Raw genomic sequence first — 12,116 nt, 5'->3', positions numbered from 1 at the left:
CCAAACACTATTATTGTCATCCACATAACCGCCACACACCTCCACCCACCATAGCCCAACCCCCAACCAACCACTCACCACTATTCCAAACTGAGATGGATATTCCAATTCATACCAACCAAACGTGTGGTCAAATTCCATTAAAATTACTTTATAATTCCACCAAATTTCATTATGTGAACCAATCGCCCCCCCTAAATATTTGAATGACTAAAGTCGGTCAATGATATATAATAATATAAGAAGATCATCGTAGTTTCCATAGACCTTAACAATTCAAACAAGAAGAATGCAAAATAAATTAAGTCAATACGTTTTTCCTATCTTAATGCTTGTGATTGCCATGTTTCTAGATTGAATGAACAAGATTAAATGAAAATAATACTTTTAGTTAAATATGAATAAGGTTTTTTTATGGCAAAGCTTATACTTAATCAAATAACTATCAAATTTAGAATTGCTGAAACCATTTCTTGTAAAATACAATAAATAAATCTGATTTATAGAATGATGATTCGAACAAAAACACTTGCAAATCAAAACCAACTTCTAAATTTTCCATTTTGGATAACCAATTTTCAGAACATATTATTTGGGAACCAGTTTCTAAAATTTCTCAATTCGGGAACATGAATTTGATTACCGATTCCAAATTTGGAAATTGGTTCCTCAAAATTAAGGTTTTGAAAAACGGTTTCTAAAATACAAAAAAAAAAAACAAAATGATTCATTTTGATGTAGGATTACTATTCATACCCCTTACCACTCACATGCCACCTATTTTTTACCCCTTATTACATCACTCACTTACCATCTCCTATAAAAGGGTATTAATAAAATTCATCTTTGTGTAATTTACATTTTAACAATTAAAATATAATAAAATATGTTAGATAAATATTATAAATACAAAGAAGACAATTTAAGTCATGGAATTAACTACTGATTGAAATATATTCATTATAATTTATAGCAATTGATAACTTGTTACTTTTGGATCGGTTAGCTCATATAATATGTCAAGGAAAACATGGATGATAGAGGTGTTTTACTTATGCCGCCAATGGGGGTATAAATGTAAAACTCACAATTCAATTGCCTCCTATTTAGGTTATCTATATTATTTTATAAAGCAAATTTAGCAAAAGTCTTAAAGTCTTAAAATACTAAATGACCAAGATACCCTTTATATACTTTTTCACCCCCTCCTCTCCTCACATGCACTCACCCCCTCACATACACTTACCCTCTCACAACCGATTTTTTTTAAATTATAATTTTAAATTTACACTTTATACCCCTATAATTAGTTAATTAATTTACTTTACGTTTTTTACTTTTAAATGTTTCATTTTAAACTCTTATCGAATTAATATACATAATCGTATATCAATTAAAACATATTTAAAAAATACATTTTTATTTTAACAAGTTATACCATTATAATCGTCTCTTTAATACCTTCGAAATGAGTCCAATATTGAATAGTTTTTTACTTAATTATATTATTATATATTATATATACTGTGAAAAAATATTTTTAATATTTACGATTTATACTTTTATAGTTATATATATATATATATATATATATTATATATTTTGGGGTTAGGCTGTCCAAATTACACTATATAATATGTTCTGAATTAATATATTCTTGGGTTTTTTTGAAATATATATATATATATATATATATACATGTATTAATTCAACCTTAATCTGAGTTTCTGAACAAAAAAGATGGTAAACAGTTGAAATTTCATTCTAAAACTCATCCTTTTTGGTCTTTTCATGACTTATGATCTGTTAAATTTGTAGTTTTCTTTATTGGTTTTGAGTGTTTATCTTAAAACTCAAGTTTCTTGGTTCTTTGCTCTTGGTGTAAATCGAACACATTTGTGGAGTCGTTTAAATATATTGAATTTTAAATATATTGGATTTTAAACTGTCATACAATTTTTTTCATCGATAATCTGTAATTGGAACCATAACTTTTATTTATTCAAATTGTATTAATATGTAAAGCCCAAGTGTAACTTATATCATCGTTAAATTTTATCTTATAAAACCAATGGAACTTTAAAATCATTAAAATCATGGCTCCCGCCATATTGCGCGAATACACAACTAGTCATCATAATTCATAAGTACCACATGGGGAAATTTTACCTTTAAACCTCCTCCTAAAAAATTATATAAAATAGCCAAGTCCACATTGCAAGGCATTTTTCCTGAAGTGGGCTAAAAAAAACAAATTGAGACACACAAGTTCACAACTTGTGGCATCATAAGCACACGTTCACGTTCATGTTCGTACCTCATTAAATTTCGTACCCTTAAATTATACCACATAGGGCCCGATGAGTAGGGTTGTGAACGAACACAAACAAATGTTTGTTCATGTTTGTTCGTTTAACTTAACCAAACAAACAAACAAACACGAACGGTAAACGAACAAAAATCTTTGTATTCGTGTCCGTTCGTTTAGAAATCAGGTGTGTTCGTTAACATGCTAAACGAACATAAATGAACGGTTCTAACTTAAATAAATATTCTTTGAATTCAGACTAAATAAATAAAATATTATATATTAAATTTAATATATAAACGAATGAATATGAAAACGAACTTTCACGAACACAAATAAACGAACGAGACTCTTGTTCATGTTCGTTCGTTTAACTAAATGAACAAAAAAATTGTATTCATATTTATTCATTTATTAAATAAACGAATATATACAAACTTCCCGCCGAACGGTTCACGAATGGTTCGCTGAACGTCCAATTCGTTTATAGCCCTACCAATAAGAACTGATAACTGTAACTTAAATCCGCACCAATCAGTTTCATCACATAGTTAAATATAACTCTGACCTTGATCTTTTAGAGCCAAAATAATCAGATTCTAAAAAAGAAAAGAAAATTTTGCAAAACAACTAAATTTTAGAAAATTACCTAACTATTACTCATTCTAACCATTTTACTGTAAGTAATTATTTGATTAACCGTCAAGAAGCTCAGACAATATGGAACTCATCCGCTTGTCCATTAAGTACTTTTTTGGGCAGTAATTAGTATCATAAGCATTAGCGTTCGAGTCTGCAGGCATCGCGGCATGCCTAAGAATCGAACACTGGAGATCTATGAATCGGTTGAAAACTGTCAACTAATCCTAGTAAACCAAACGAAACGAAACAAAGCATTCTCGGTATATCTCACTCGAAAGTAGGGTATGAAACAACAACGGAGTAAACCAACTCAAACCAAACATTCTCGGTGTAAATAAGGTCTGGAACAAGAAGATAATTCAACATAAACACACTTTGAGAAAGTAAAAACTGAAGCATAGAAAAGCAAATTGCACAACTAAAACTAAATGATTCAACTGCTAAAGTGAAGCATCACTAACCTTCAAAAATATGTTTGGTTTAATGATCATCCATCAGCATGAGCATCCTCCAGACTGGGGTTGCTGCTGGGATCCACTTGAATTGCTGGACTTGAGATTTACATCCACCATGTCTTCCTGCTTTGTTGAAGACGATAAAGCTTCCATTCCTGGTAATGCTGAAGCTATCTTTCGAAACAAAGCCTGAAAATTGTTCATTTTTGCTACATTTTCGTCAAGATTCAACTACTATAGCTCTAAAAGGTATTGCATTTGTAGCTTCAAGTCACCAAGCAGGGATGTTTTGAAAAAGAATTGTCGATCCAAAACTATTTAACCCGATTCAGGCAAAAAGGACCCATTCAATATTCCATCTGTTTCCGAAGTTTGAGTTTCAATAATCTAAGGGGCCATTTACCAAACGCCTACCTGGCTAAGCACTTACCAAGTCACATTACCTTACAGGATGAATATGGTAAGGACCAAGAATCTTACCCGGTAAGAGCGAGACAAGGACCAAGAGTCTTATCCGGTAAGTGAAGGCGGCGACTCTTACCATGATAAGAGCTTATCAGGTAAATTATTGTATACGGTGCCGTTTTGGTGGACAAAAATCTTACTCGGTAAGTAAGTAATAGTATTGAATTTTACCCATAAGTACTTACTAAGTAAGTTTTTGGTAAACGGAACCTAAGTTAAACAACTCTTTCTACATGGAAGGAGTGTTGGTTGCAGGAAAATCCTGCACCATGGTGATTTAACCAATCTGTGAGTGTCATTTCCATTGAAATTATTGGTTACAACTGTTTTATCACCACACGCCAGCAAAATTAAGATCACGATTCTCTCACATCTTTTTGTGTGTCCACATGTGAGAGCAAGAAAAATCATTTTGAACAAATCTTATTGATTTGTTGTACCATGTCAACAAGATGATATGATACATGTTTGTAACCAGTATTTTCTCCTTCAAAAGTTGGGACGTACAAGAGCAGTATCAGTATTCACCTTTATATTGAAGCCCGCCTTGGCACTAGTTTCAATAAACATTACATTAAAATCACGAGCTTTAGCTTCCCCTTCCTCTATAGAAACTTGCCTACAAAAGATTCATCAAACGGATGAGTGTAAGCTAAAAATGAATTTAACTAACTTGAAAAGGACACTTGCTAACGTATAAGAAACAAAAAGTTTATGAGCCAAGCATTGATAGGAACTAAAACAGGCTTCACCAGATTTGGAGTAAAGCCCAGCTGCAAGCAGCCCTTCACATTTTAAAAATAAAACTAAAAGTAACCGCGTATTACCTCTTATCCACAAGGTCAGTTTTATTTCCAACAAGAACAATTATAACATCACTGCCTCGCTCAGTGCGGACCTCCTCAATCCATTTTGCCGTGTTCATAAATGATTGTCGGCCTAACCCATCATACAAGTGGTTGGGAATACATATATCAGAAAAATGAAGAAAGTAATTCAAAAAAATTGTGCTACTGAAAAGAAAGATGACATTTTCATGTAGGACAAAAAGAAAACATTTTGATATTTGATCGAGCTATTCAGTGTGTAATAGTCACAGGTAAGAGAGTACCAACATATAAACATATAGTAGTTCGTGTCTACTAGGATTGACACATTCCTCAGCATGAAAAAAGAATCTGTAGAAAAAACGGGAATAACGTAACTCGAAAGGTGAAGGGATAAAACATACTTGCAACATCAAAAACAATGACGGCAACAGAGGAATCCCTGATATAACTTGGAATGAGACTCCTGAACCTTTCTTGTCCAGCTGTATCCCTGCAAACATACGCAAAATTGACAAATTAGTGTCAGAAGATTGAACAACTACTGGGTTAACATGATTGAAAGAGTAAGGATCAAACTGATTCCAAAACAAATGTTAAATTCACTATCATTAAAAGGAACCAACGTCTTTCTCTTATGGTTGGTAGATTAAACAAATTTATAGAAATTAAATGAAGAAATATGACACTCATACAGCTAAACTTGGGAGATTCTAGAACCTTCAAATGAATTTCTAGATAGTTTAAGAGAATTAGACAATAGCCATACACTCAGGCTAGCTCACTTTCTTCTACTCCAAACACATATTCACTATGTTCACTCAAGTGCTGGACCCCAAAATCTTTATGTTCTCGGATAAGTTTTAAAGAACTCGGATTCAATCGTTTGACTGTGAGATGAGCATCCAATGATCCAAACATCAACTGAGCTAAGATTATAGAGGTCTCACTGTCTATTGCTCCTACATTTTGAATACCCTTTTCAAATTTTCCTTGACACAAGATAATGGTAAAAGTGGAAACCCTAAAAATATCCTTTACTAAAGATGTCCATCGTCAATATCAGTGTAACCATGTAAAATGTTTATAGAGTTCAGTCCTTGATAAAGAAGTGACTAGAAACCACATACTCAGATGAAAGAATATTAATGTACTGTGTTCTTCCTGCTTACAATATCCATAGTTCAGTTGACTTCTAGAACAGAAGACAAGAAACTCAATGTAATAAACAGCCACTCGGTGCTCAGTAAGTCACTGGAGTATTTCTCTTTCCATTTCCTCTTTATAGTCTATGGGCTAAAGGATTTGTTTGAACTCAAATCTTTTGCTACTTGGAATTTGGATAATTAGTCAAAAAAGGTTGGGGTGTGGAATCTTTTTGAGGAGAAGATTAATACGACTATTGACAGAGCAATTGATTACCTCCGGTGTTTATCTATGGGATGTCAACTTACAAAAAACCTTTTTCTTTGAATATAAGTAAAGCATGTGTCACAAAAATATGAGAACTATACAACAGTAACAGATATCAAACAGAAAAAACCTTCTGCTAATATTTTCTATAAAATCAATCGCTGTAAATCAGCTGGCCCTTGAAGAGCAACAATCAATAAAAAATAATAATGGACATCCGGCAAAAGAATAGTTGAGAAACCAGGAACATGTCTGAAATCATACAATGTTTTCACAAGCTTCAAATAGTTAAAGACCTGAGAAATCTACACTGTACTTATAAATTCAGTTCATGGTCAGCCTATGCTAAAATATGTGACAAACTTGGTGTCCAAAACTACATTTATAAAGACAAAAAACTACTATTAAAGAAACATTGGCAATGCCACAGCACGGTCAGTGGATAAAATGTATCTCCAATAAGACAAGAGATGATAACGCAAATTGACTCCAAGTGATATCCAACTCAAGGCAAGCTATTACAACTGCGACTTTTATCAATAGCTCGTAGAGAAAGAGTATATATACTAACTTAAACAATATCAACAAGAAATGTACAATCTTACCAAAGCTGCAAGCGTACTGTTCGATCCTCAAGATACATAGTTTTTGATAAAAAATCAATACCAATGGTAGCCTGGATAATGGATAACAAATGAATAAACATCAGAGAGAAAGAAGAGAAACACAAAAAGAAATTGGAGATAGAATACAATAGGTTTGATAAGAAATTCCAAAAAATATATATGAGGCAAATGCAAAAGACATTCTAAGCCGCAAGGGTAACCAAAGGGCTCAACTTTCAAATAGAAACTCATCAAATGCAAATTGCCATATCTTTGGATCACATTTTTTTGGAAGGGTGTCCCGGGCTATGTTTGGACTCATTCCGACAAATTTTGACGGCAAGAAATCAGCCCTGATAAACTAAGTGGCCACAATTGTTGTGTACGTCTGTAATCGAACCCTGGGCAGATGGAATATTCCACCACATCCCCCAGGACCTCAACAACTACGCCACAACCCTTGTGGTTTCTTTGGATCACATCTTTGGTGCTATGATGTTCATTTTCCTTTATAACCAGATGAGCTAACTAACTGTACAGCTGTTATCATATAGTCTTGTTAAATTAATTCCATTAGTGATGTCAACTTGTCAAGCAAAACACCTAAAACTATATGGCATGCCCTATACTCTTTATTTTTATCGGTGCAAAAGGCGGACTCCGTTTCCTATCGTCGTTTCACAGAAAAAGTGAAAAGGATATATCCACCAATCCCCCTCTCGCACATCTAGACACAAACAATTTCAAGAAATCACATGTGGAAAGGACTGATTGAACAGTTCTTTGTCATCCCTACACCTTTCTCAGTGAAAAGCTCTGCCTGGCCACTCCCTTGAATGTGAATAGATCCCCATTATATAAATAAAATTAAAACATAAACAGAGTTATCCTTCTGGAAATGAAAAAATAGCATGCTTGACAATAAAAATTCTGGCTATTTTCTAGATTTCAATGATATAAATAAATATTGCTTAAGAGGTGCATACATTTGCATTTTGTTTTTGGGGGGGGGGGGGGGGGGGGGGGGGAAGAGAGGAGAGGGGAGAGACAAGGGTTTCTAAAAATTCTAAAATGCCCTTTAATTAAATTTTAAGTCATNAGAGGGGATAGTGTCATTAACACTGGACTCAAGGACAGTAAGCATTAAGGAGGTGTATAAAGGTGGCAGTAATGCAGGTCTAGAAAGTAGAAGGAGGTTAACTGTGTTATTCCTCCTCCATCTTTCACAAATTCAGAAGCTAAGCCCATGTTTGGCAACCATAATTTAGCTTGTTTTTTAGCTTATTAAAAAGGCCATTTGGCTAGCCATAAGCTAGCTTTTTGAAAAGTTACTTCAAGTAGCGTTTCAATAAGCTCCATCAGTTTTTTTCCAAATATGCCCCTTATATTTTTCCAATTAATTTTGCAACGTCCTTTTAGGTCATTTTACATTGTCATCCAACTTATCAGCTGTTTTTTTTACCAAACAAGACTAGCTTTTCGGCTAATAGCTAGTCAGCTAGCTTACCGACCGATAGCTAGTCAGCTAGCTTATCAGCTAGTTAACTAAATATAGCATAAGAGGCAAAAAGATGTTTCTATCATTTTCTCTCCAATTAATGTTCAGGGTTGAGTAATCCTAACATCTTGTGTGCTTCTCCAGTTTTTGCCTAGTTGATTTCCTTTGGTATCTCATCTATGATTGTCCCCCACAAGGGTCGTCTACTTTTTGTATTTCATTCCCTATTCCCTTTTGCCTATGCATTCCCAATGACCATAAATATTGGTACTTTTAACCGTTTACAAATTCAATAAGAAGTTAATCCTGGCCAGTGGTGCCGCTCCACGTTATTGAAAGCAACTTCATCGAGCAATAATCAACTAACACCAGATGTCTCGGTAGATGATGGAGCCATTACAATACAACTAGCTACATGTAAGTAGTTGTACCACACAAGCACATAACACCTCCTAGCCCCAGACATGAGAATGCTTTTTTCAGGTAGTATGTCTATTTAGCTTAAGCTAGAGTAACCAAAATAGTGAATGTGTCCTCTTAGTTCCTCAAAATCTGTACTCCCACTCCTAGTGCAAAAGGGATACACGTTGATTTACAATGTCAAACCCGACGCGCACTTGAAGTTTAAATTGACATGGAACTCTTACAAACTTCAACACCAAGGTTTTTCTATGCCATGTCCTTTTATGTGAAGTGCGATGCAGTTATAAATTTCTTGTAAAGTTGAAAAATGATCTTTTTGACCACAAAACTGATCGCTTCTCTACAACCAAGGTAGCAACTAAGACGAGATCAGCTCCGAGTCAAAATCAGATCAATCACCCAAATAATTTAAAAAAAACCTCTCAAAACATATTATAAATCAAAAGGTCGTTCTCTAACAACAGCTGCGTAATAATTAGCTTGATCAAGCCAGATTACCTGATAAGTGTTGTCAAACTTATCATACATGAATCGAGTGATGATGCTCGTTTTTCCAACTGATTGATCTCCTAAGAACACGAGCTTGTACTTCGCTAGAGCCGACACCGGAGCCATAGATGTGAAACTAATTCGAATATAACAGTAAATTCAAATAAATAGATCAAAGAAGGAAGATTTTCCGACGAATATTTAGAGATCTCGCCGGAAAATCTTCGAGATCGGGCCGGAAAGAGGTTCAGATTCCCAAGTATATGCGGGAAGGGGGGAAAGGGCCTGCTTGTATTGAATCCGTGTCGGCAATTATCGCCCGCACTTAACGCCGGTTTGAACTAAACCGGTTGCATTTGACATTTCCAAGAAACATAACGACTTGACCCGAGTCAAACAAAATTGGCCAAATGTACAATCATTTGGTAAGGGGTGGATGGTAGGCACTCAAAAATCAAAAATGTTTGTTGACTACCTTAAATTTTATATTTTCATCCTTATTTTATATGGTTTTTTTTTTGTCTCACATGGTTAGGGTTGTAAACGAACCGAACGAACATAAACGAAGACTTGTTCATGTTCGTTCGTTTAACTTAACCGAACAAATGAACGAACACGAACAATAAACGAATGAAAATTTCCGTGTTCGTTCGTTTAGAAATCAGGTGTTTTTGTGTTCGTTTATGTTCGTTCTTTAACATGCTAAACGAAAGTAAACAAACGAACATAAACGAACGGTAAATGCACGAACATAAACGAACGGTAAATGCACGAACGTTCACGAAAATAAATGAACGAACAAAACTCTCGTTCATGTTCGTTCATTTAACTAAACGAACAAAAAAATGTGTTCATGTCCGTTCATTTATTAAATAAACGAACATAAATGAACTTTCCGCCGAGCGGTTCACAAACGGTTTGCTAAATGTTCGGTTCGTTTAAAGCCCTACATATGGCCATATGTTTCCCTCTCCCAAGTCCCATCCAACATGCCCCCACGGCCCCACCCCATTAATTTTCTGGATCCGCCACTGGTCTTTGGTTAAAATTTTCATATTATTTTTTAAATACAATAGAATACAAAAACCCTTTCTTAGCATGTGTTTGAATCAGCTCGTAAACATTTCGACTAATCTCAAATTTCCTAAATATCATTCAGGAAAATTCTTAACGGCGTTATAGTTTTTAGTGACCTCTGAGGATATTTGACAAAACCAAGAAAATCACTTTTTGTGCCACGATATTTGACAACTTGGTTTATAGATTGATGTGAAAACTCACATTCATATGATCCAGACAAACTAGCCGTTTGCAAAAAATAGGTGAAACTCATGTATAATTAGGGATGGTGATTTGGCCTGACCCGGTGGGGAACCCGGTTCACCCGACCCGGACGGGGACGGGGATTCCCCGCTAAAACGGGTACCGGGGCCGGGGATCCCCGGTAGAGGCAAACCGGGGTTGGGGCCGGAGCCGGGTATTGTATCCCCCGACCCGCCCCGTACCCGGTATATATATAAAATTATAAATATTAAATATTTTTATTATTTGGGCTGCTTTATATTATATAATTGGGCTTTTAATCTTTTATAGACTTGGGCTAAGGCAGTAAGGCTAACCGGCAGAGTGCTCCCAATCCCAAATTCACAATCTCAATTCTCAGTTTCTCAGTTCTCACATCATCATCCACGAGACCACGACCACGAAGACCACGATTTACAGCCGTCGCCACTCGCCCGTCAGCCACTCAGCCGGTCGACCGTCGACCTCGACCACCTCGTCGTCGTCACTCACGCCTGCGGCCTGTCACCGTCTCGACTTCTCCACAGCACAGACCCTCACGCCTGCGGCTTGTCACCGTCACCAGGCACCACCACTCCAGCCGGCACTCGACATTCGACAGTGAGTCACCGTCCGGACATCCCTCGTCTCATCTATCATCTTGCTCTTCTCCGTCTCTGCCATCGAGGTCAGGGCCTTAAAAAGTTAAACCCAATTGCCAATTTTTCAATGTCTTTCTAGTTAGTAGTTACTTATTTCATTATTTGTCTGAATGAATGATATTTAGGGCATAATTAGGAAATCTCCACGTTTTGAAATGGAATTACATATATTTAGTTCAATGATGAAGTAAATATCATCAATGTGTGTAGGACAGTGTGTTTGCACTTCGGTTCTTCATCAATTAGGTCATAATTTTATTTCCATTCATAACAACTTATATAGCTTTATTTCTATGATTACATTGTTATTGAATTGTTACTTTACTTTAATGTTTATTGAATTGTTAGTTTGTTACTTTACTTTATTAGGTGAGGCAATTTTCTGATGGATTAATGAATTATGTTCTGAATGTTTGCTGTGATGTAAACTACTCACTAGCCTAGTCCTAGAAAGTTTGAACTCAGATCCCCTTTGGCATTTGATACTTCCCTGGATGAACTTGATTTGGTTTGTGTTTTTTTTTTTTGGGTCTGCTTTACTGTGTGGTCCGTGTGTATGCAGATTTTTTTTATTGACAGCACGGGACAAGGTAGGAAGGTGAAAGAATTTATGAACGGGTATTATGTTTTAATTTGATATGCGTAGTTTAGTAATTTACCGATCTATAGGTAACATCTATAGGTTTTCTATATTAGTAGATAAAGGTTTTAATTTGATATGCGTAGTTCAGTACCAAAATAAGTAACATCTATAGGTTTTTCTATTTTAGTAGATAAAGGTTTTAACAGTCTCGTCTGTATGCAATTTCAGATATATGAAACAAAAAGAGGTGATGTATTGCGATGTTTGGAAGAAAATGAAAGTAGGATTGCTCTTACTTCGGATATGTGGACAGCCGGTAACCAAAACAAAGGTTACATGGCACTAACAGCACATTACATAGATGCCAATTGGAAGTTACAAAATCGGATTATCAGGTTATTTCCTTTTTTAGTATTTTGTGCTATTTTTATAATTCAATGTTAATATTCTCATTTTAATATATTC

At 35.2% G+C, this 12,116-nt stretch overlaps 1 protein-coding gene across 3 annotated transcripts; it reads right to left on the bottom strand.

The window, feature by feature from the left end:
• Positions 1–2,737: 2,737 nt before the first annotated feature.
• Positions 2,738–9,501, bottom strand: LOC112519238 (ras-related protein RABH1b). 3 transcript variants are annotated; one of them, XM_025127255.1, is made up of 7 exons: positions 9,135–9,501; positions 6,716–6,786; positions 5,102–5,190; positions 4,698–4,809; positions 4,399–4,489; positions 3,412–3,594; positions 2,738–2,800 (listed from the first exon to the last, which is right to left on the bottom strand). In XM_025127255.1, exons 1-6 carry the CDS (start codon positions 9,249–9,251, stop codon positions 3,445–3,447), a joined length of 630 nt encoding a protein of 209 aa, XP_024983023.1. In that variant the 5' UTR covers positions 9,252–9,501; the 3' UTR covers positions 2,738–2,800; positions 3,412–3,444. The 3 variants fall into 3 exon arrangements, with proteins under 3 accessions (XP_024983023.1, XP_024983024.1, XP_024983022.1); XM_025127256.1 differs by lacking the exon at positions 2,738–2,800 and adding an exon at positions 3,195–3,291; XM_025127254.1 differs by lacking the exon at positions 2,738–2,800 and having other exon boundaries at positions 3,195–3,594.
• Between the last annotated feature and the right edge of the window lie 2,615 nt (positions 9,502–12,116).

The sequence above is a fragment of the Cynara cardunculus genome, assembly GCF_001531365.2.
Source record: "Cynara cardunculus var. scolymus isolate 2C chromosome LG 10, CcrdV1, whole genome shotgun sequence".
NCBI lineage: Eukaryota > Viridiplantae > Streptophyta > Magnoliopsida > Asterales > Asteraceae > Cynara > Cynara cardunculus.
The sequence above is the reverse complement of the archived record's forward strand: the minus strand, read 5'-3'. Positions and strand labels throughout refer to the sequence as shown.

What these genes read in the sequence shown, in the direction of transcription:
- LOC112519238 (XM_025127255.1), bottom strand. Translation starts at nt 9,251, where the DNA reads ATGGCTCCGGTGTCGGCTCTAGCGAAGTACAAGCTCGTGTTCTTAGGA. An exon ending in AGTTTGACAACACTTATCAG is followed by an intron (nt 6,787 to 9,134) that starts GTAATCTGGCTT and finishes TCCATTATCCAG; the next exon opens with GCTACCATTGGTATTGATTT. An exon ending in AGGCGGGCTTCAATATAAAG is followed by an intron (nt 3,595 to 4,398) that starts GTGAATACTGAT and finishes AACAATTTTCAG; the next exon opens with GCTTTGTTTCGAAAGATAGC.